The 25,383-nt window shown below is 44.6% G+C and overlaps 1 protein-coding gene across 4 annotated transcripts; it reads left to right on the top strand.

The window, feature by feature from the left end:
- The first annotated feature begins 13,642 nt into the window (after positions 1-13,642).
- MON1B (MON1 homolog B, secretory trafficking associated) lies at positions 13,643-25,170 on the top strand. Of its 4 annotated transcripts, none has more exons than XM_045818533.1 (6): positions 13,643-13,796; positions 14,217-14,374; positions 16,299-16,628; positions 17,173-17,992; positions 18,364-18,511; positions 20,859-25,170. In XM_045818533.1, exons 2-6 carry the CDS (start codon positions 14,227-14,229, stop codon positions 21,066-21,068), a joined length of 1,656 nt encoding a protein of 551 aa, XP_045674489.1. In that variant the 5' UTR covers positions 13,643-13,796; positions 14,217-14,226; the 3' UTR covers positions 21,069-25,170. The 4 variants fall into 4 exon arrangements, with proteins under 4 accessions (XP_045674489.1, XP_045674490.1, XP_045674488.1 ...); XM_045818534.1 differs by having other exon boundaries at positions 14,201-14,374; XM_045818532.1 differs by having other exon boundaries at positions 14,103-14,374.
- Positions 25,171-25,383: the final 213 nt, after the last annotated feature.

Below are 25,383 nucleotides of genomic sequence, written 5' to 3'. Positions count from 1 at the left end.
CCCAGCAATGCCAACATCAAGCAACATATTGTTAATTGCATGCAGTGTGAATACATAAAAAGAAATAGTCCTGATCACTTTTCTAATTGTATGCCCTGAGTAAATTACTTGAATTCTCTGGGAATCAGGGTATTTCTTAGTAAAAAATGTTAAATACCCATCATTTCGTAGGGTTATTATAGTGCATATAATATCAGGGGCATAGTAAGGTGCCCAGCACACAGTCAGTGCTGAATAAGTATCAGCTCTTATTATTATTATTACAAAGAGCATAGGGTTGCCTCCACCAATTTAGTTTCTTAGAAGCAGATGAATTCTTTGCTTGTCCAAAAATATTACACACACCATTCTAGCTATTACAGGTTCATCCGTTTGGATTGCCAAACCTCTATGGTAATGCAGAAAACTCTAAAGAAACATGAGATACCACATTCAAGCCTTTTATAAAGCAGTTTTCAAAGTAGATTATTCCCTCCTAATGGGTTTTAATGAAGAGAAAGTTGAGATTAAACACAAGACTCTTCAGACAAATACAGATCTGGTTGAACACCATGGGGGTGGGGTGGGCTGTGTTATAACGGGTGGGCTGAGAAGAAAAAGTCTCAGTGGAAAATATTCTCTCATCACAATGATCCCCTTCTCTGCATTTGCCAGGGGAGCTGGTCCCTTCAGGCAAACACATCACACAGACTCTGGGAGCTTCACAGTCTTTGGAGGTGTGCACATATCAAAATCATGGGTTTTTCTGCCACCTACTGGTTCTTTCTGAGAAGGACAGCAGTCTTGATGTGAGCAAAGGTGGTGGGGTCTTTGATGTCTCTCTTCTTTCTGCCCACAAACCTCCCTGGAACTGAGGGGTGTGGAGTCGGGTCTGTGGAATAAGGGACAGGGACTTCAGGGTTAATGCGGTGGGGTATGGAGACACTGATGAGCGTGTGTGGAGTCAGAGAGGCGTGACTACAGGGCTCAGTAGTCAGGGGTCTGTGAGTCGGGGGTGGGGCCGAGGGCTGAGTGATTGAAAGGCTGTCGAATCAGAACTACATTTCTCCAGAGTGGGTAATGGGGTGTCTAGAAGTAATTTCTAGAAATGGAGATGGAAACCCCTGAGATGTGGAATCTGTTTTATCTGGGATGTGTGTCTGGAGGCTCAAGGGTGTGGGGCCTCAGGTGAGTGGGTGGGGGGCCCTAGGGTAGTGATGGGAGTCTGGGAGTTCACCAGTGTCTCGGCTCTGAGCATAGTGATGGGGTCTCTGGATCAGTAACCGGAGGCTGTAGGTCAGTATGTGGGTGATGGATAGCCTCTACTGACAGAATGGGGTCCGTGGGATCGGTGGTCCTGGGTTTGGGGTAGAAAGCGGGGTCTGTACGTTAAGAAATGGGGCATACACTTTCAGTAGTGGGTGTCTGTGGACTCTCGTACATATCCACATCTAGATGCATCCAGCCATTCGATGCAGACGCCTGTGAGAAGCAGGGGCACATGGGGCGGATACGATTCCTGTCCAACGCCGGCAGTTCCCGGAGACTGCCTTGGACCCGAGGTGTCAGCACCATCACCCCCGAACGCCTCAGCCCTGAAGGAAGGGTTGGTCGTGCTCCGCACCGTAAACTAAAACAGATAACGTAATTATAATGATAGAAAACTCAAAAGAATAATGGAATAGTCACTACAAACAACCACAGTATTTATTAAAATAGCAAATTATAGAATCAACACACAAAAATCAATATGCTTGCTACCTACCTGTCTAGCCCAGTAGAAGATATCCCGGAGGAAGACGCCCCATTCGCAGTCATGGGAAGTAAGGGAACAAATGACCAGGCATACTTGCAAAGAAAAAAGGAGCTGCACACAAACACGTACCACCTAACGTTTTTGATTACGTAAAATGTGAATAATGTGAATTTAGTCATAAGAAACATCAGACACACCAAAACGGAGGAAGTTTGTGTACAATCAGCTGACTGAACTGTTAAAAAGTGTGGAGGTGATGAAATAAGAAAAAAATGAAGAGTTGTTTCATAGTAAAGAACCCTGAATACACGGGGTGATTATTAAGTGGATCCTAGATTTCTTAAAAAAAAATCCATCTATAAAGTAATTACTGAAATTATAAAAAATCAAAAATTGATCATATATTAGGTAAGCTTGTTGAATCAAGGTGCCATTTACTGGCTGCGTCTGAACACATCCCAGTTCTTGGGAGCTGCGTGCATTCAAGGGTGAGGTAGCTCCACGTCTGCAACTTCCCTTCAGAGTGGCTTAGCAGCACGATGTGCATGTAATTTTTCAAAAAGATTAAACACACCAACAAATAAGAAGTCCAAAACATATGTGTATACACTATAAATATTCTCGAATGATATATAAATAAACCTGAAGGAATGAAAAGGTACATAGTGTCTGGGGTTCTCTAAAATTAGATTCCACAATGAAGATTCAAATTCTTATCTACGAAGGATATTCTCCTGCCATAGTTACCATTTTGTTTGGTGACGAGAGCATCTGAAAGTTACTCTCTTCACAACCTCTCGGTATGTGACAGAGCAGGGTGTCGGCGAGTCCAGGGGAACACCCTACATGTCCTCACAGGGGGAAAGGACTTTGGAAAGTGGCGGCAGTTGGGGGGGCTCTACCATCTGAACAGTCTCCAAGAGACTTGAGATAGGGGGAGTCTTTAATCCATGACTTCCCTCTGCCCCTGGTCCCTTCCTTCCTCCTCCTAGTCTTAGTAGCTGGTGAAGTTGGATGGAAAAACAATGCCAAGAATAAATGAGGTTTCAAAATAAATGTCACTGAGATAAGTCTAACACCTCCTTCTCCATTTCCACCGTCCTCCCTGGGGGAATTCGATGGTCTTGGGTGCCTCACCACATACAGCGAAAACCTGAGACTATCACCCCTTTTCCTCTCCATCACAGATGCTCACGGTTCCCATGGGATGCCAGAGATCCGAGATGCCTGCCCACCCTTCCCTTGGGAGGACTGCGGCTGCAGCCTGAGAACTGCTGACCAAACACAATTATTTATCACAGGTGACCTCTTGCTCTCAACCTGGTTTCACGCAGTGTGTGTGGAAACAAAGAAACTGTGACAATAAAAGGGAAGGAAACCAGTCTGTATCCCCCAGATGTCCCCTGAGGATCTCATCACTGGCAAGGGACCCAAGCTGACCATGTAGCCCAGTGCCCCGCCCCCCGAAGATGAACCCTGCTGCACACCTGCCCACTTACCACCTGCGTTCCAACCACTGCTGCAGCCCATCTGACGGCCCCTCCGGACACACCTCCACCATCTCACCCAGTGACCCCACAAGCCCATCCAACTCTAAATCCAATGGCTCTTTTCCCATCAAGTCCACTAACAACAGCGCTCAGAGCAGGAACTTCCCCAGCCCATTGACGTTTAGTCCAGAGTCTGCCAGCCAGTCAGTCCACCGGCAACTCTGAACCCAGGGCTCCTTTAGCCTGTGCTCTTCCTGTGGTGATTCGTGTGGAGTCCCTTGGTATGAAAAATGGGAACAAACTGGGGTAATTTTATGAAAGGTCATTGAGTTGTACGTTTAAGTTTCGTTCACTTTCAGCAAGTAGTATATGCATCAGTATAACTCACAAAAAATATGTCTCAGGATGACAAACTCCAACCTGATGAAAAATCCCCTTGATCCTCTGAATTCTCCATTCACTGTTTATCGCTTATTCATCCAGCATCCTCATGAGTGACCCTAATCCTTCTCATTCCCAGACTCCTGTCATCTCCTCACTCCACCAAAGCAAAACGCAGCCCACACTAAGAAAAAGATGCAAAGAGACCTGGGCTCAGACCCCAGCTGACGTGCCGTGAGCTTTCTCCCGGTGATTTCCTGAGCCGAGAATCACTGGGTGAGAGAAGGGAGGACAGGCTCACTGCCACAGCACAACACTTTTAAACTTTTATAATAACACAGGGCACATCAGGACTTCAAGATACAGAAGGCACAGAACGTGAAGGCAATTATTAACTGCCAAAAATAAAACACCATGAACACCATGAAAACACTCTAAGAAGCAGACCCACGTTGGAATGATAGAGGGTTTTAGCCAAAGGAGGTCTGAATAATTCATATTTTTGGGAATTGACCAAATTTCTTTTTTTAACATAACTAATCAACTTCAAAATTTTCCAGTCTTTCAAAAGCAGTATATTCTCTCTATTTTTTATTCTATTCAATTTTTTATTTTAGAATAAATTTAGATTTGTAGAAAAGGTTCTAAGATGGTATACAGAATTGTCACGCCTTTTTACCTAGTTTGTCTTAATAATAACATCTTATATAACCAGGATACATTCGTCAAAACTGAACAGTTAACATAGATACAATACCATTAACTAAATGACAGGCTCTTTTCAGATTTCACCAGTCTCTCCATTAATTTCCCTTTATCCATTAATTTTCCCCTCAATTAATTATCTCCATTAATTTTCCCTTAGATTAGATTTCCCTAATCTAACCCAGAATATCATGACTGTCTCCTTGTCTCCTTCGTCTCCTCTGATCTGCAGCAGTTTCTTAGTCCTTCTTTGTTTTCCGTAACTAGGAAAACTTAAAGAGCATTGATCACATCTTTTGTACAATATCCCCCAATTTTTATTTGTCTCCCATACTCTCATTATTAGACTGGAGTCATGGTTTTTATAGGAAATAAAACTGCCACAAAAAAAGAAGCGCCCCTCTCATCAAATCATATGGAGGGTGCATTATACGCACGTGATAACTCTGGTGATGTCAGCCTTGACCGCTTGGTCCAGCATTTCTACCAGGTCTCTACACCGTAAAGCACTTTTTATTCTCCCTTTTCATACCTGATCACTTGGAAGCGAGTCACTCATTCTCGCTCACACTCCAGGGGAAGAGAGAAAGTAATTGGAATTAATTCAAATTGTCCCATAAGATCTGCCCTTTTCCCCATGTCTACTTATTTGTTCAATCATTCATCTATATTATGATGGACTCATGGATATTTATTTTGTTTCTTGGGTTATAATGCAGTACTAATATTCTTTATAAATTTGCCAAGTCCATACTTGGCCTCTGTCTCCATTTGCCAAGTCCATATATTTTTTAAATCAGAGAATGGTATTTAAAAACCAATATCTGGAGGAGTAATGTTAGCAGAATGGCAGAGTAGGCAGCTGCTCCAGGCTCTCGTCTCCCTGCAGACACATCAAAAACAGGCAGAAAATGCCAGGACCAATTCTATCAGAACTCTGCAAAAACAATCAGCAACTTACAGCAACCAAGCAAATGCCGAATCAAGAAAAAATGTGACTTCAAAACTGTAGAAAAATTCTGTGGTGATTGCATTTGCCTTTGTTCCACCCCCTCCCAGGCTAGGCAGTGATTTTAAAGTAGGGGCCACACACACTCCCACAGAGTCGCCCTGGTCCCTGACAGGGAGGAAGAGAGAAGACATTATTCGGAAAGTATTGTGTGTGTCTGTTCAGACCTCCCGTGGGGAGACAGGGCTGGTACCTGAAAGACTGATGCAAGTTGTTCACTGTCTGCTTCAATTAACTGGGGAGTCAGCACAGGAGAGCAGGCCGGAAAAGTGACGGGCATTGTTCAAAAACACCACGAGGCACACTGACAACCCTCAGATGCCTGGGGCAAAAAATTACCAGGTCTTTCGTAGTTTATCCACTCTAACAGGCCCACCTCAGTGGCTCCATTTTTCCTACCTCTACTGCCCACCACAGCAGTTCTGGCATTTCTCCATCAAGTGCTTTAGTCACCCGCATCTCTAAGAAGCATCCCAGAAACAGGGTCGTACTGGCTGGTGCAGATCCTGCCATGGTGTTGAATCCTGTATCCTTGCCCCACCCCTAACCCCCATTCAAATTTAATCTTCAATGTCACTTGGCAAGCAACTTCCGATTCCGATCCCGTGGCCAATCCCTGGCTCTTGTTAGTACATGACATCGCGCACTGCCATGGTATTGAGATATTGTCCCTCTCTCACTAGCCGACTCGACGTGTCTCTGACTGGGGTATATTACGACTTTTTCCCTAGCTATTGACTTGGTGGGAAGCCATTGGAAGGCTCTGCATTCGGAAGCAATTCAGCTGGTTGTGACAAAGGGCACGGCACCTGGGAGAACTGGCTGATTGTAGGACTCAAGCAGGGAAAATAAAAAGTGATCCCAGGGCATCATCTAGTGCCATAAATCAAGGATGTGCATTTCCTCCCAGTTTTATTGAGGTGTAATTGATAAAAGTGGCATATTATTAATTTGTATGGCATGACTGTTTGATACATGTATAGATCTTGAAATAATTGCCTTGTTCAAGCTAAATTAACACATTATCTCACATAGTTACCTTTTTTTGGCATACTGAGAACACAATATCTACTCTCTTAGCAAATTCCAAGTATACAATGCAGTATTGTTAACCATAGTCACCATTGTATTAGACCCTTGGAATTCATTTATCTTACAACCAGAAGTTTGGACCCTTTAACCAACCTCTCCCTACGTTCCTCACCCCAGGTAACCATTGTCTAGAAGAATGTACAGTACAATTTTTAAATATGCAAATATTTTAAAAATACCAAAATGACCTAAGAGCAAATCTGAAAGAGCTCATAAAGGTTAAAGCAGAAATAATTTACAGACAATATATGATACTATAGAATTATACCCCAAAAGAATAAAATAAACATCCATAAGCATATGGATGTAAATAGATTGAATAAAGGAATAAATAAGGAGAAGAGGCAAATCTTTCCTACAGAAGCATTCCAAACAACTTGTGTAGATGCCCCTCCAGGATTTCTCTTCCCTCTTCTTTGAGTGCAGGCTGGACTCAGCGACTCACTTCCAAAGAATAAAGTGTAGAAAGGTTTACAGTGGAAAAGCCTAGCGGACACCTCTTTAGCTAAGTGACCAAGGTGAATACAATACCACCAGTGATCACTCATATGATAACATGTACCACCTGATACGCTGTAGTGAGTAGTGGAATACACCCCTGTCATCTTCTTAAAACCCCATAATCCAAATCTTGTCATGACACAAACCAAAAATGAAAGGAATTCTACAAAATGCCTGACCGGTACTCTTCAAAACTCTCAAGTTTATTAAAAAAAGAAAAGAAAAGAAAAGAAAACTAGGAAAGACTGAGAACTGCCCCATGTTATAGAAGAACTGCTGGCACGTGAAGACTCAAATGCAGTTTGTTACCAGAATTAGATCAGGGAAGTGAAAGCGGATACGGGTGACAAGACAGATCAAACACAAACAAAGTTTAGAGTGCAGCTCACAAGCATTGTACCAATACTAACGTCACAGTTTTTTTGCCCAGTGTACTGCGGTTATGTAAAATGTTAACTTTGGGAAAATTGGATGAAAGGTATACAAGAACTCTCCATACGAGATTTCCTACTTTTCTGAAAATTCAAAATTATTCCAAAATTAAAAGTTTATTTAATATGCTAAAGTGTAAAAACCACACTGTACAAAGGCCCTAAGAAGAATAAACAAAATATAGCAGAGGACAGACAGGGGCAGGGGGAGTTGTGACTCTTACAAATGAAACTAAAAAGAATGACTCCTATTTATTGGGAACCCATCACCAGCCTTATTTTCCTCATAGATATGCCCTAGAGATGAAAATAAAGTGCAGTACACTGCCCTCCAAGGAGCAAGAGCCCCGCAGGACTCTGTGGGGAGGCTCAGCCGAGTTGGCCAAAGAGAAACAGTGGCCGAGACTAGCTGCATCTTGTCCCCAGGAACTAGGGGTAGATGTCTTTCTGGTTAAGCTATTTTTGAGTCTGTTGAAGTTCCTAAGTGCACATATTAAATCTTTTCTTCAAATGCGAGGAGCTTTCAGCCACTAGATTTTTCTGCCTCTTTCTCTTCTTTTTCTGGAACTAATATTGCTTTTTTAAAAAATACTGAGGGATAATTGACATGTAATATTATATTAGTTTCAGGTGCACAACATGATGATTCAATATCTGTATACGCTGGGAAATGGTCAGCACAAAAAGTCTAGTTACCATCCATCGCCATACAAAGTCATAGCATTGTTTCTTATGATGACAGCGTTCCAGATTTACTTTCTTGGCAACTTTTAAATATGCAGTAGAATACAATATCACGGACTACACTCACAGTGCTGCACTTTACACCTCGTGACTTATTTATTTTATAACTGGAAGTTTGTACCCCTTGACCCTCCTCGCCCATTTTGCCTGCACCCAATCTCCTTCCCACAGCGCATGTTCAGTGCAATATATTCCATGGCTTCCCAAGGAGCTCATTTGTATGCATTCATTTTTCTACATCCCCTTAGCTTTCTGTTCACCAGCTGGACTACCTCCACTGATCTGTCTTCAGTTATGTCTTCCTTCTGCTGGCCCGGACCTGCTGTTGAACCTCTCTAGTAAATTACCTGTATCATTATTATACTTCCAAAACTCCAGATATTTCTATTTGTTCATATTTATAATATCAATCTATTTACTCATATTGCCTATTTTGAGCATGCAATTATATTTTTAATTCTTTTTTAAAAGATTTTATTTCTTTGATTTTAGAGAGAGGGGTAGGGAAGGAGAAAGAGAAGAAGAGAAACATCAATATGTAAGAGATACATCAATTGGTTGCCCCTTGCATGCCCCCAGCTGGGGACCTGGGTCGCAACCCAGGCATGTGCCCTGACCGGGAATTGAACCAGTGACCTTTCAGTTCACAGGCCAGTGTTCAATCCACTGAACCACACCAGCCAGGACTGCATTTTTAATTCTTTAGATATGGTTTCTATTAGTTTTAAAAATATCTCTATAGTACCTGTTTTGAAGTCCTTTTCAGATAAGTCCAAAATCTTTAGCTCCCTCAGAGAGCATCTCCACTGACAAATCTTGTTCCTGTGTATAAGGCACACTTTCCTATTTCTTTGCATGTATTATTGAAAAATTGGCGTTGCAGGTTACACATTATATCAACTTTGGATTCTGTTCCTGCCCTGTGGATGGTTGTGGTGGCTAAATGTGTTGGTTAGTTTGTTTAGTGACTTTCCTGGACTAATTCTGGAGTGTGTTTCCCCCTCCGTGTGTGCGACTGCGGTCATCTTGTTGCTTAGAACTTGGCATTCCACCCCTACATCCTTGTTACCTCCCTGCAATTAGAAGATGGCATTTACCTCTATTCTATTTAGAGAATATGGGGAGTTTTGTGGAAGTGATGAAGCAAGAGAAAGGAATTCTGTAAATGTGTATATAATGTCCTGGCAAACCTGTAAGAGGTGCCTCTGTGAAAATGACCAGAAGCAACACAAGCAAAAGGTTTGAGAAGTGAACAGCAGTGTAGAACACTGAACAGGTTTCAGAAGTGGCCTGTGGATAGCACTCAAGTGAGGGAGACCAGAACTGCGCTGCAAAGGCTTGGAAAGCTAAATTCATAGCTGAGCTGCAGCCCCACCAAACACCAGGCCAGAGTATTTGTTACTGTACAAACCAACACAGGTTGACCACTATCTAAAATGGAAGCTTTAAAGAGGAAGCATTCATATAATACCCAAAATGTGTGAGACACAGTATAAACTAGCATAATTGTAATCTGTTAGATTCACAGTTTTGCCTTGTTTCCGTTCCCAGCTAGAAGTCTTCTCAGTAACTCCTGCTGCACATACTCAGTTTTAATTTCTTAGGGTTCAGAAAGGTTCATGGGAACAGAAGTCATAGCCGGGGGTCACTTCAGTGTGTGCAGATATCCACAAAAAAGAACACACCGTGGTTTACAACTAGTCCACTGCAGAGACGCAGGGCGCCCTGAGGCAGGTGCAGAACTGCTCGTGGTTGGCCAGTCCTGAGAGCTCAGTGCCCTGGGTGACTCATCAAGAATAATGTGCACAGAGGGGGGCCTTTTGTCCTGGAAAGATGGGTGGGGTCCACTTTTTAGGAACACACGCCAAGGGGTAGGGGTAGGAATCTGGAGAGTGATCAGTTTACTCTAGGTAAGGAATTTCTTCTGAGATGTCCACGTTGGAATGTAAACACAGTTACCCTCCTTAGAAGTCATTTAAATGAACTCAGCCCTTCAGTTGCCTTGATCCTCTGGGATGAAAGTTAGGCTTGTGACATGGGATTAAGGAGTCCAGTGGTGTTTTCATCAGCTCAAGCTACTATAATAAAGTAGCATAAAATGGGTGGCTTAAACGACAGGCATTTATTTCTCACAGCTCTGCAAGCTGGAAAGTCCGAAGTCAAGTTGGCAGCAGATTTGTTATCTGGTGAGGACCCACTTCCTGGTTTCAAGACCACCACCTCCTTGCTGTATCCTCCTATGGAGGAGAGAGAGGGAGAAGGCAAGCTCTCTGGTCTCTTTTTATAAGGCCAATAACCCATCATGTGCACCCACCCTTATGACCCTCTAAACCTATTTACCTCGCAAAGTCGCCATCATCACCTGGGGGTTAGGGTTTCAACACATGAATTTTGGGGAGACATATTTTAATCCATACCAGGTAGGCAGAATAATGTCCTCCCCACCGCCCTGAAATATCCATGACCTAGTCCCACGAACCTGTGAATGTTACCTGCCTAGAAAAAGGAACTTTGCCACTGTGATTGCATTTAAGGACACTGAATTGGGGAAATTATTCTGGATTATCTGGGTGGGCTGAATTTAATCATGTGAGTCTCGAAAAGTAGAGAAGCTTTCTTGGTTCTCAGAAAAGTGAATGAGACTACAAAGAATGGCCCAAGAGATGCAACATTGCCGGCTTTGAAGCTAGAGGAAGGAGACCATGACCCAAGGAATGCAGGAAGACTAGAGAAGCTAGAAAAGGCAAAAACAAACAAACAAACAAATAAACAAAATAACAGATTCTCCCCTAGAACTTCCAGAAAAGAACACATCAACAACTTTATTTTAGCTTGATGAAACCCATCTTGCACTTCTAACCTACAGAATGGTTAAGAAAATAAGGTTGTATTGTTCTAAGGCACTAATTTTGTATAAATTATTACAGTAGCAATAGTAGTTAAAATAAGTGCATTGGTGGATGTCCAGAGTCTTAACATCTCATGAGAATTTGTTGGGCTTCAGAAATTGACCATGCTCCTTTACCCAGAGCTATTTTTATAGGTCTTGTATTTTGGTGGAGATATGGAGATTGGGAAAACTTACTTAGTGACATTGATTTCAGGAAAAAGCATATTCCTGATAACATAGCCAAGACATTTAGGACAGGTGGTGGAGAATGAGGGGGAAAGAGTTACAATTCTGGAACTCCTTGCTGTGAAGGAATTTAAGAGTTTATCCTTACACATAGATCCAAATCTTCAGAGCAGAAACCCTCTGAGAACAAAGGGTGCGGCATTCCTTTCTCCCAGGTTCTCCAAACATGAATAGCTGGACCTCTGCCATCTGGGGGATTTGATGGAGGTTGAAGATGAAAGGCAAGCTATTTGTGGAGGCTATGGTGACACTGGGGGCAGGGGATTTACCACACCCACCAGATTAATTCTGGATTAAATTTGAATTTCCAGTCTGGCTTATAATATTCAGCATTTCTCATGTGCTTATTAGTCACGCATATGATAAGATACTTTAAGAAGTATCTTAATTGCCTTGACTGGTGTGGCTCAGTGGAATGGGTATGTACTGCAAACCCGAAGGTCTCTGGTTCGAATCCCAGCCGGGGCTAAGGACTGGGTTGCAGGCCAGGTCCCCAGTTGGCAGGGGGCACGTAAGAGGCAACCGAAAGATGTTTCTCTGGCATGTCAATGTTTCTCTCCTTCTCTCTCTCTCTCCCTCCAACTCTCTCTAAAAATAAATAAATAAAATCTTTTTAAAAAAAGTATCTTTATTAAAATCTTATACCCATTTCTATTGAGTTGTCATATTGAGTTTAAGAGTTCTTTTGATAGATTCTTTGTGAATTTTAGACATTTAATAGACATTTTGAACTGCATTTCCCCATTGATTCATGATGTTGATCATCTTGAATGCTCTTATTTACCACGTGTACACTTCCTTTGGTAAGATTTCTTTGTCCAAGTGTCTGTCTATTTACCTATCTCTACCAGTCTATGTTATTTTCATTCTCTTAACATCATTTATATATTTTTAAAATCACCCTTTTTTGTGCTTGATGCTTTTAACCTAACCCAAGTAAACCTAACCTAGGTAACCCAAGGTAACCTAAGTAAAAAATCTTTCCTAACCCAAAATCATGATAATTTTCCTCCTATGTCTTCTAGAAATGTTATAATTTTGGTTTGTATGTTTAGTGATTGATACATTTTGAATTAATTTATTTACAGTGTTAATTTAGGGTTGAAAATTTTTCTGTATAAATATTCACTGTTCCAGCTCCATATGTGTGGCAAGACTAGTATTCCCCACCTTGAGTTATCTTTTCATACTGTTGTACCATAGAGGTAGGTGTGGGGAGACTGAGCTCTCCAGTCCAGTCCATTGATATATATAAGTGTAAACTTTCTCAATACCACATGCTCTTTTTACTGTAACCTAATTATGTGATTCAAACTGCTGGTGTAGGTCTTCTATTATTTTTTAAATGATTTTAGCTAAAATATTTGCATTTTCATGTTTCCTCAAAAATTTGTGGTAGGGTTTTCATTGCAATTAGATTAAAACATAGACTTTTTTTAGTTTTCCAACCAATGATCAGAGTACCATCCTGATTTATTTAGATCTTGGCTCTTTCAGCAAAATTTTATATTCATCTGGATATAGGTATTGCATATATGTTGGTAACACTGTTTGATGTTTTTGATGCTGTTGTATACACTATCAAAAATTTTTAATGTCATTACTATTTAGTTGTAGACATTCTGATGTGTATGCGGAGGTATCTCTTGTGGTTTTAATTTGCATTTCTCCAGTGCCCTCGCCCAGCCAGAAGTGGCGCGCAGCAGCCGATGGACATTTTCCTCAGCCAACAAGACTCAGAAGGCTGGCAAGGCCACGACCATCTACAACCCTGTTAAACTTGAACTTCTAATCTTTATAGCTTGTACCACAAAGGCCTGTATTCGAAATGAGGTCGTTTGGGCTAACTCTCATCAGCCTGCACAGTATCTTCTCAAACTCACTCCCCCACGCCGTGAGGCTGTTCACTTGCTCAGGCTTTCTTTTACCTGGCTGAATTCCGAGAGACTCAGGAATACAGATACCCTCCTTCTGATAAGTACGCCTCCCGCTTTAGCAACCAAGTTCTATAGGCTAGCCAGGTTGCGCACGGCATCCCAATTGGAAGCGACGACTGTCCGTCAAACATTCTATTTAGGCCCAGATTCCTCTTCACCCTCCCTCCTCCCTCTGCCTTTCCTGGTGGATAAGGGAGGGTGAAGTTGCCTCACTTCTGGAGAAGCACGTTTATTGGTGGGGCACAGGTATCAATTATCACTTAGGCTGTGAACTTCCTCCAGTGAAGGGTGGAATTGGCTCGAGCCTTTAATTGGATCCGGAAAAATGTCAGTCAAGGGTTGGGCGGGTGTAACCACAATTCAACGCACAGTATTGGTAGATAGCAAACGCGAAGCCGGCTTCTCCTGATTGGGCGTTACGGAGGCAGTGCCGTACTCGTACTCCGGGTTGGCTGAACGTGAGCCGCGCCCCCTCACGCCGACGCCTCCAGTACCAGAAGTGGGCCTGGCTCGTCTAGGGGAGCCGGGCGAGACTCTACGGTGGAAAGGCGAGCACAGGGCCCTCGCTTAGTTCCCAAGCTTAGTTCCCAACCGGAGCCGACGTAGATTCAGGAGTAGTGCGCTCCTTCTCAACGGTGAGCGAAGGCCAGTGGGCGGAGGGAGAGAGGGGTCGGGTCCCACTGGGAGCGAAGGAAGCTCCGCACCGGGAAGTTCCTTTGGAGAGTCGTCTCACCCGGAAGTGTGGCAGGACCGCAGTCACACCCGGAAGTGTGGTGATACAGCGGCTACGGGAAGTGATGGGATGGTACCCGGCCCATTGAAATACCGGGTTAAAACAGGTGTTTATGTATCTTTATTTCCTGGGGCTCGGTAGAGCCTTCCGTTTCAGCAAGTGTTGGAGGATGCAAGTATTTGGTCGTATTTTTAAATGTCTCATCCAGTTGAAAACCGAGGGGAAACCGGCACTAGAAGTGTGTACCAGAAGGCTAAGCTCAGTGAAGGCGTTTAAGAAGCTTCTTTTGCTGCCCGTCACCCTCAGTTCCCCTCCCGCACAGGGATGTGCAGATGGAGGCCGGAGAAGACACTGCTGCCCCAGCCCCCGGGGACGCAGAGGACTTGGAGGACACGCAGTTTCCCAGTGAGGAAGCAGGAGACGGTGGAGGGGTTCACGAGGACCCAACAGATCTCGGAGATGGGAACCTGGAGGAAACAGGTACGCCTTTTCCTCACTAGTGTCTTTGAAAGAATTTATAGGGAGTGTCATTGTAGGAGGCGGTCAGTGAGGGATTACTGAAGAGTCTTTTGAGCCTAACAGGTTTGCATGTGGTCAGTAGGGGGTCATTGTTGACTCGCATTATAGGTTAAATCATCAAGGAATGAAAAGGAAATCAGTGGGCATCAGTGAATGTTCACTGGGAACGTGGAGTGAGTTTAGGTCTTTGGGATCAAAGAGGAGCGTTGGGGATCTAGGTTGTATAGGCATTGGCCAAAAGAAAGTTAATAGGGTCAAACGTGGACTATTCAGAAATCAGTTTCTTGGGGGCTAGGGTGTTGCTTAAGTCACTGAGATGGGGAAGAGGATCACTGGGAGCCAGTGGATACTCAGAGTGTTTATATCATTGAAGAGACAGTGGGGAGTTGTTGGTGGGAGCGTTTTAAGGAATCAGATGTTGATGGTGATCATTGGTGGGGAGGCAGTGGACATCAGTGAGATTATTTGGAGCATTAGAGGACCAGTAGGAGGGTGTTTAAAGACCTGAGTAAAAGTATTCTATAGAAATAAATGGGAATCATGGGGGCATTGCTCATTGACCACTTTGGAATTAGTGGATGTTACTGGGGTCACTGAGAAGGATCAATGAACATCTCTGAGACTAATTGGTAGTAGTTGGGGAGGGTGGTCTTTGAGAACTTGGGAATTATTGGCAAGTAATGGCAGATATTGGGAGGAGGTAATTGGTAATTGGGGCATCTGGGATCAGAGAATGAGAGAATGTGAAGTCATTGGAATTTTATGGGAAAATGGTTGCAACGTAGTTGCCAGTGGACAATAATGATTGTCTTTGGGAGATCAGTGGACAGCGACTGGAACAGATGGAAGGGGGGTCAAGGGAGTCGGTAGCAGGCATTGAAGTCATGGGTTTCATTGGTGATTGTTAATGATGATCATGGAAGGGCAATGGAGGTCATTATTAAAGTGCCATGTGCTGTTGTATATTATGCTATTGTAGGGAGAGGAGTGGATACCACTCAGTATAAAGGGGGGTCAGGAGAGTCCGTGGAGGTCACTGAAGTCCTGGGTGTCAGTGGAGATAAATAGTGATCTTTGGGGAGAAGGGAAAATAGAATAAAAGAGGGTCAGGGGAATCTGCAGAGGTAGCTGGAAGTCTTGAATATTAGTGGAGGTTAATAGTGTTCATGATGGGGATGGAATGGAAGTGAAGTGGAATAGATTGTGGATCAAGGCAGTCATTTCATCGAAGACCCAGGTATTGGTGATGTTAATGTGATTAGAATGTTGATGAACAGCAGTGGGAGTAAAGGAGGGCGAGGGTTAAGGGAGTCAAAGATCTGGGTGTTGGCAGATATTCATGGCAATCATTGGGAGAATTAGTGGTCACCATCAGTGATACAAATGGTGTTCAGGAGAGTCAATGGGGTCATTATGGATCAGTGGACATCAGTGAGAATAACTAAGGGGTTCAGTAATAGGGACAGGGGGCAGTCAAAGATCCAAATATTAATAGATATAATCGTGGCCATTATGTCTTTTGAGGGGTGAGTAAATATCAGGAGAATAATGAGGGGTCAGAGGTTATTAATGGGGGAACCACTGAAGGTGAAGGTTATTCAGAGGCGATGGGGTGCTTTGAAGACTTGAGCGTAGCAGTTATTGAAAGGGGAATAATTGGTCTCTAGGGACATAGAGGGTTTGATTATGACATTGGGAGATTAGATTATTGGGGCTTTAAGGGGATCATATGGCTACAATATTAGGGACCAAGGAGATACCTGGAGGTCTGTGTCAGCATCAGGGGTCATTAGGGGACTGGTAGGGATTTGATTTGGTGGGTCCTTGGGCACATGGGGTTGGTGGGAGTCCACAGGCAGATGACCCACCAGGGGCTCTCTTTCAGGATCCGGGACCAATGACAAGCCACCCAGCCTTCTGTCATCGCTGCCCGAGTCAGAGTCCCCTTCATGTAATTGTGAGCTCTGGGATCCTTCAGCCTCTGAGAATAGTCCCATGGGTGACCCTGAGAGTGGCTCTGGGGGCCAGGGCGGAGACCCCAGTGACGAGGACTGGCGCAGCAAGCGGAAGCACGTGTTTGTGCTGAGCGAGGCAGGCAAGCCCATCTACTCGAGGTATGGTAGTGTGGAGGCACTGTCAACCACCATGGGCGTGATGACAGCCCTCGTGTCCTTCGTGCAGAGTGCAGGAGATGCCATCCGCGCCATCTATGCTGGTGAGCAAAGGGGCAGGAGGCAGAACGGGGGTAGTGATGGGAATATGGATATGGCTAGTTGGCTGGCGGTAGGTCTGCCTGACTTCTGGGAGCACACTCTAGCCAGCCAGGTGTGGGTCAGTGTAAGTGGATGGCTGTCCAGAGTAGTGGGTATTGTGTCTATTTGTCAGTTTGGCCTGCTGAGTTCTGAGTGATTAACTGACTGGGATGTAAGTGACTAGCTGGATACTTCCTTGTTTATCTGACAGCATGATTTTGTGGGCTGTGTGGATGAGTTAGGTGTGTTTCTGGCCTTGTCAGTCCTTACGTCATCTTCCCCCACTTCATGCTGTATGTCTGACCTGAATCTTTGACAGTCCTATCATGTCTCTAAAATGTTCATACTTCCCCCATCCTGTCCTTACCCTAGTCCGAGTGTCCACAGTGGCCGCACAAGTTCTGGCCACATGTGTGTGTGTTCAGGGAAAGGGTGGACGAACCTCACCTGACCCCTCCAGTCACCACTGACTTATCTCTACCCCTGCCCATGCGTTCCCTCCTCTAGAGGACCACAAGCTGGTGTTCCTACAGCAGGGCCCACTGCTGCTGGTGGCTGTGTCAAGGACTCCTCAGTCAGCAGCCCAGCTTCGGAGGGAGCTGCTAGCTGTGCACGCACAGATCGTGAGCACACTGACCCGTGCAAGCGTGGCCCGCATCTTCGCCCGTAAGCAGAACTATGACCTCCGCCGCCTGCTGGCTGGCTCAGAGAGCACACTAGACCGGCTTCTGGACAGTGTGGAGCGAGACCCAGGTGCCCTGCTCTTGGGCGCCGTGCGCTGTGTGCCCCTTGCTCGCCCACTGCGGGAAGCACTGGGTGCACTGCTCCGACGTTGCACAGCACCTGGCCTGGCACTGTCCGTGCTGGCGGTGGGTGGTCAACTCGTGACAGCGGCCCAGGAGCGGAGTGTGCTGGCTGAGTGCCGGCTGGACCCAGCCGACCTGCAGTTGCTGCTCAACTGGGTCAGTGCCCCGGCCTTTGCAGCGGGGGAGGCGTGGGCACCTGTGTGCCTGCCCCGCTTCAACCCTGATGGTTTCTTCTACGCCTATGTGGCCCGCCTGGACACCATGCCTGTCTGCCTGCTGCTGCTTGGCACCGACCCTGAGGCCTTCCATGACATGGCCACCTGCCGGCGCCTGGTGGAAGACGGGATGCACAACCTTGGTGCAATGCGTACTCTTGGGGAGGCTGCCAGCTTCTCTAATGCCCCATCAGCCAATGCCCCTTCCTATAGTGTGCAGGCTGTGGGGGCACCTGGCCTCTGGCACTTCCTCTATAAGCCACTGGACATCCCTGACCATCACCGCCAGCTGCCCCAGTTTACCAGGTGGGTCCTGAGCCCGTGGACAGTTGGCAGGGCAGGAAGGTTTATCTAATCGGAAGGTTCAGCATCTCATAGACATGATTCCATAAGAGAGCCAGGCATGTGCTAGAAAGAAGGAATAGAATGGGTCTCTGACTGATGAGAGAAGCTTGACCCCCCTCAAGGAATCCCTTATTCTAATGGAGAATAGGGCCCTAGTACTCAAGGAGTCCCATAGTCTGATGGGGAAGCTGGGCCTCCAGCCATGGAGTTCCTCAAGTCTGATGGGGAAGGCTTAGTTCCCTAATTTAATGAACTCCCTTGACTGAAGGGAGATGGGCCAGCCAAGAAAGCCTTAGACTGACCTTGTCCCCTGCCTCCGTCCATCGCTGCAGCCCCGAGCTAGAGGCCCCATACAGCAGAGAGGAGGAACGGCAGCGCCTGTCGGACCTGTACCACCGCCTGCATGCACGCCTCCATAGCACCTCCCGGCCCCTGCGCCTCATCTACCATGTGGCTGAGAAGGAGACGCTGCTGGCCTGGGTGAGTTGGGTAGGGCCCTGAAGGGGTTAATTCTCTGCTTCAATACTTTTCCCCCTCCATTGTATTCTCCCAGGCATAACACACTCCATCCATCAACCACGCTATGCCTTTGCATGGGCTGTGTTTACTTTTGCCTTTAACACTGTCCCTGCCATTACACACCTGTCTTTGAAACCCATTAGGGTCAGTCACAGCGCCTACAAACCTCATTAGCTCCATCTTTCTGTTTGCTGTTCCCCCATTAGTAATCGGTACAGTGTCTTTGACTTTCAGGAGGCCCCATTAACCACCATCCCTGTGCCTGCTGATTTCCCATTTTCCCACTAGGCCCGCCCTTGTGTCTGCACCAGTTCAGTTTCGACTCCATGAGTCTCTCCCCAGCACTCCTTGAACACCATGCTAAGCCTTCCGCCTGGGATATCATTCCTGGGGTTTTTCAGGGCTCCTGTCCTCACTTCCTATGGGGCTATTAAAAGCCAGATATTCTGGGAGTTAGGTCAAGGTGACCCCACTGGGAATGGCACCTTCCCCCAGGCTCTGCCATTTAGTGCACATTTATTTAAATAATTTATTTGGTGCCTATTGTGTATCAGACATTGTTCTAGGCCAAGTACTTTATTTTAATTTTAATTTTTTAAACTTTAATTTTCAAGCAATTTTAGACTTACGAAGAAGTTGCAAAATAGTACAAAAAATTATTATAAATAATCCCATCACCCAGTTTCTCCAGATGTTAACCATAGTAACTTATCAAATCAGGGAATTAACATCAGTATAATAACATCTAATCCATAGATTTCATTCAGATTTCACCAGTTGTCCCACTAACAATGTTTTTTACTGGCCCAGAATCCAGTCCGGATTCACATGTTGAATTTCTTTATTGTGTCTTCCTAGTCTCATTTATTCTGGAACAGTTTCTCAGTCCTTTTTGTCTTTCATGACTGACCAGCCAGTTAGTTTTTAGAATGTCTCTCAACTTGTGTTTTTTTTTGGTATTTTATCATGACTAAATTGAGGTCATGCACGTTTGGAAAGAACATCACAGGAGTGGTACTGTACCCTTTTCCGCATCTCCTTGGGCAGCCCACAACGTCATTTTGTCCCATTGTTCGTGAGGTTCACTTTGATCATTTAGTTAAGGTGGTGTCTGCCAGATTTATCCACTTATAAATTTAGTATTTTTACCCTTTGTACAGTAATTACTGGCATGAGGTGATGCTGTTTTTCATTATACTTTCATCCACTAATTTTAAGATCCATTCATGATTCTTGCCTGCAACAGTTAATACCTTGTTTACTAGGTGGTGATTTTTCTAACCCTGTCATTCCTTCTATAGTTATTGTTTGAGATTCTATTGTCTCAGAGAACATTTCCTCTTCCCATATTTGTTTGTTGAATTTGTAATTTTATACATATATCAGTGTGGTCTCGTGGATTTTTCTTTAATTCAGTGGGCTAAAAACCTTTTTGCTCAAATCGTCTGTGGTTTAGCCAGCAGGAGCTTTGATTTGGACAGGCTGGCCCCTGTGTCATTTTGCTATGTCCCCGTCACTGCTGAAGCACTTCTTACTTTGTGGCACAAGGTGTTCCAAGTTCACCTTATACTTTGTCAGTCCATTCGTCCAAGCAGCCCTTTGACCCTTTAGCAAAGAATGGTATTTCAGCACCAAGCTGTGGTGGGCTGAAAATTGTAAATCAGGTGGTCAGGGCATACCTCAGCAGGGAGATGGCACCTGAGTGGTGGGGGGGGGGGGGGAGGGCGGAGGCTGACCATGTGGGTTTCTGAAGGAAGAGTACAGCTGGCAGAGGGAAGGACTGTGCACATGCTATGAGGTGAGACTGAGCCTGGTTTATGTTTCAGGAGTAGCAAGCAGAGGCTAGAGTGGCTGAAACAGAGAGAGTGAGGTGGGGAGTCATGAGAGGTGGTGTGGAAAAATAATGGTCATATTAAGTCTCTCACGTTGGTGTGAGGATAAATCAAATTAATCCTCTTATTACACTCAGGGTATAGATGATGAAAACATGGGTGTGTGGAGTTTAGAACAGGACCTTGTATACAACAATAGATGTTATACCCATTCTACAGAGGAGCAAACTGAGGTTCGCACATACAGCCCGATTCACCCAATTGAATCCACTAGATCTAAACTAAGAACCGCTGGCCCACTCAGGACTTAATAATACCAACTTAACCACTTTAGCCCAGTGACTGGGCAGCACCAGGTGGGTGCTGCTGCCAGGTGTGTCTTCCAAACAGGAGACAGGCATGTGCCTAGGGTCTGATGGACAGGATGGGGTATGGCCAGCTCAAACCCAACTGACTGTCTTCTCTCAAACCCACAGGTGACCTCCAAATTTGAGCTCTATACCTGCCTCAGCCCCCTGGTGACCAAGGCAGGTGCCATCTTGGTAGTGACCAAACTCCTGCGCTGGGTGAAGAAGGAGGAGGATCGGCTCTTCATCCGTTACCCACCCAAGTACTCCACACCCCCCGCAGCCTCATCTGCCTCCACAGACCAAGCGTCCCACAATGGCTTGTTCAGTGGACCGTGAGAGGCAGAACTCCCAGACTGGGCAGTGCTGGGCATGGCCACCATTGGCTTTTGCCTTCTTTCTCTACCCTGGAAATGGGCCAGGTGGGAGGGATGAAGCGTTCATGGTGGTGTCTGTGACTGGTTTCTCCCTGGGCAGTGGGGCAGGAGCGGAGGGCCTGCCCACGAATGAGAGGTGGTTGGCGGCATGGCTGCACACAGGCGAGCAGGCTGCTTCCCCAGCCCCCTCACGTACCCCCGACTGTGGGGAGGTCCTGCGGCCTCTTCCCCTCCCTCTGCCTCACTTCCTCCACTTGGATGATATTCCAGCCTCTGCCAGGGGCTTTCTCCTTCAGTCCTGGGCACCACCCCTCTGTCCTGCACCTGGAATTAACTTTGGTGGTGGGCTCTTAGCCCTGAGGGTCCTGGGCTGGCTGAGGTCTTTTGGGGTGGCCCACGGGGGATTCTGAGGTTGCGAACGCAGGGCCAGCCTGTGCCTGGAACTGGACTAAGGATACTTTAAAGAAAAGAACTGAAGAAAAAGGCCTGAACCACTCCCCATGAGGCCATTCCTTTGCCCTTCATATACTTCATCTTTACCCTGTCAAAAATGACCTCCATCAATGTCGGCTGCTGCTAATGTTAATGAGAAAGGTGGCCTCCACCGGCTGCCTGTCTGGTAACCCTTGACAAAGCCACTGACCTCATAGGGTGGATGAAATCCAGTTTTTTTACCCAGGAGGTGCACTTAGTTTCTGAGGCTTGTTCTGCACCTTCGTGAAACGGAGAAAACTCGCCTCTCACAGGCAGATAAGTCAGGATTTGGGTTCAATGGAAAGGGACTGGAACTCCTTTGTACCACCGCGTGACACATGCACAGTTCTCCCGGACTTGTGCACAACCTGCACTACTGGAGCAACCTGGAGAGGGAGGGACCTCCCTTGAGTTTGTGTCTGTTCTCCCAACACTCACTCCCCAGCCTTTTTAAGACCTCAGTTTTGCCCTTGTTTCCTCTAAACTGGAGTTAAAGGCGCATGCTCCTCACTGGATCAGAGGCTCCCTGAAACCTCTGCTCACACCCTGGTCAACTGAGAAGCCTACGCCCTGCACGCATGCGCGCTACAGAGCCTTCCTTGCGTGTGGGTTATTTTACCAATTGTCCAAGGCGCATGCGCCAGGTTCTTGCGTTGGGAAATGGCGGGGAAGTTGGAGCCCCTGGAGGTCTTGGAGGAGACCGAGGAGGGTAAAGACGATGAGGGTAAGCTGGCCTTCCCTGCCCAGGGCATATGGGCGATGTGGCTGCCCTATTCCAATAATGAAATATTGATAGCAGTGCTAAAAAAAAGAAAGTATAATTTTAAGCCTTTTGTGAAATAGGGTACTATATTGTGGAGATAACACGCTTAATTTCATGTGAATTAACTATTGTCAGCTTTATTGGACATATTACTTAGTATTTTAAAGTAAACTACTTCGGTGTGCATCTCCAGTCATCGAATGGAGGTGGAAAGTCTCGCAGAAACCACTCCAATGCTGCCACACCTGGGAAAATGAACGGTGATTGCCCAGTGTCACTTGACCCCCAGCACATACCACGCTGTGTGGGGGCTCCTAAATCTTAACGGCCACTCCCACAGACAGCCTTTCTCCAGGGCCTTTTGTAACGGTACCTGCTTCCTAGGGAGAGGGGAAAATTGCCTGCAGACAAGTGGGAATTGCAGTTTAGACAAAAGTAGAAAACCTCCCAAGACAGTGATCTGCTATTATGCCCCGATCATTATTTTAACTGTAGGAATTGTTTAAATGTACCGACACAGAAAGAATAGCATGATAAATGCTCATTCACCCATCGTTGTTTCAGTAGTTGTCAAGTTTTTGCCCTTTTTTCATCTATAACACCCTTTCCTGCATAGTCTTTAAACCATTGTACTGATACACATACTGGGTTGCCTTTTTCCAGGCCTATCTGTGCAGACGTCAACAATAGTGAGGATAGTTGTTTATTGTCCTAGGGTGTGAGCTCTGTGGAAGCCATTTATTGCTCTTTCCCCAACACTCAAACAATGGCTGCTTGGCATATAATAAGTGCTCAATAATTTTCTTTGTTTATTGTGTGAATAATAATACCATGAGCTCTCTTAGGTCAGGGCCACACATTGAACACCAGCTTTCAACAAAGGACAGGCACAAATGAGACATGCAAACAGAGCTCATTTATTAAGCACTTAGTATAGCTGCCACTGCTGCTAAAAAAACTTTTATTTTTAGTATCAAGTTGTCAAATTTGTCAAAATTGAAGTCATTAATTTCATCAGCAACACAAAATTTAAAAGCATATCAAGCTACCATTTCTAGCCATTAAAATTGGCTTGATAAAGGGAGGGATAACATCTAATATTGATTACTCTGGGGGAAAGACCATCTCGTCTCACTGGGAGAACTAACCAGGAAAGGCTTCGCGAGCGGCAGCTGGGCAGAACACTTTTAGCATCTAAAATACTATTCCGTATCTTCAGTCACCGTTCTCAGTAATGGGGAGGATACATGGGTATGTGGACCAGGAAAAGCCATTAGAGTGTTGTTGGTGGAAGAGAAAAAAAAAAAAAGGCAATCGTGGAAATGGCTAAATTCAGGGATTTTCATGCATATTGTGGAATACCTGTGTGGGGGGCTTTTTACTTTTTTCAGTAGCAGGAAAAAAATAATTAAATTGCAATTTAATTTAAAATAATTTTAAAAGGACAAGATGAGTATTTATTGACATAATGAACTCCAAGACATATTTTTATGAGGGGGGAAAAAAACAAGTTTGGATTTTAAAAAATAAAGGCAGCGTCAACTATAGGCCTGTGAGGGCTGCGCAGAAAACTATCTGAAGGTGGGAGGCCTAACTAGTGACTCTTAACAAGGAACTTGAATCTCGGGGGCTGTGCAAAAAAAACCAGAGGCATTTTTGTGATTTTTTTTCTTTTAGGAAAATATAATATCATTTTAAAATACGAGAAGGGGGAAATTTGGTATCTGAGGATCCTATGTTAATATTGATTGATATTGACACTAAACTCGGTTTTGATGGTTAGACTGTGGTTACCTGGTAGGTTCCCCTTGTGTAGAGGAAACACACACTGGAACGTTAAGGAATAAAGGGCCAAGACCCCTGCAATCTGTGGTACAGAAACGCTCACCAACGGGAAACCTGATATGAGGGCAAATAGGAGAACCGTGGTCTATTTCTACAACTTTTATGTACGTCTGAAATTATTTCAAAATAAAATGTTTAAAAGGGGATCATGTGCTCTAGGTTGTTTTTTAACATGGATTTAAAAAAAAATTATCAAGATGTTAGTTAGATTATTTAAAAGATTTACTGATTAGCCATGATCTTACCCCATGACTAGGGCTACAGATGCAGGGAGAGGAAGAACAGAGATGGAGCCTTCACAGAAATGGTTGTACAGTCCAGCTGTAAAAAACACAGGGACAGTCAGGGAAATCACACACGTTCTGGGTCCTGGATGATGCTAATAATCCATTGATTAGTGATGATTGTTAATATTGGTGTGATTTTAGGATTGGAGTCATCTAAGAAAATGTCTTCAAGTGGTGAGACTTAAGTATTTGGGGAAGTTTGGGTCTTGCTTGAAAATACTTGTTTCTTTCTGTCTGTCTGTTTCTGTCTCTCTCCATTGCTCTGTCTCTCTAAAAGCAATACATTTAAAAAAATACTTCACAGGAAAAATATAGCTGAGGCAAATGTGTATGAATATTAATGACTTTCAGATGCTGGCGATGAGTAAATCATTGATTATGGTAGTCCTACTTTTGTGTGCAATTGGAAAGTTTCATAATGAAATATTTAAAAACAATAACAAATATCTAATTATTATTAAAGTAGCTTTAACTTTTTGTTTAATTTCCAAATAGTAAGAGTATTTAAAAGTGTTGAAAGTCTCAAGAGGACACATGCCAGTCAATATCAGAGAGAGACACTGAGATTTGGGGCCAAGGAGAAAGAGGGAGGTTTCGTTTTTAACTTTATGTGTTCATGTAGTGGTTGATTGTTTTTTGAATGTTACTTGGATAAGAAAATAAAAATTAAATACATGAAATACATTTTACTGAGAGATCTGAGTGTCTTCACCAAACTGTCGGCATGGGTACTTCTGGAAAGGGGAGTGGCTTGGGAAAGGGGCTTTTGGTGAGGAGAGACTTTTACTTTTTATTCTAAGTTCTACATTTGTTTAATAAGTAATTTAAAAATTTAAATGCAAAGTTAGATTTATACATACTTATTTGTAAAAGATTTCAAGTAAGATAAAACATGTAAAGAAAAGGAA

The sequence above is a fragment of the Phyllostomus hastatus genome, unplaced genomic scaffold (assembly GCF_019186645.2).
Source record: "Phyllostomus hastatus isolate PE091 unplaced genomic scaffold, TTU_PhHast_1.1 phas_scaffold_345, whole genome shotgun sequence".
Lineage (NCBI taxonomy): Eukaryota > Metazoa > Chordata > Mammalia > Chiroptera > Phyllostomidae > Phyllostomus > Phyllostomus hastatus.
The sequence above is the reverse complement of the archived record's forward strand: the minus strand, read 5'-3'. Positions and strand labels throughout refer to the sequence as shown.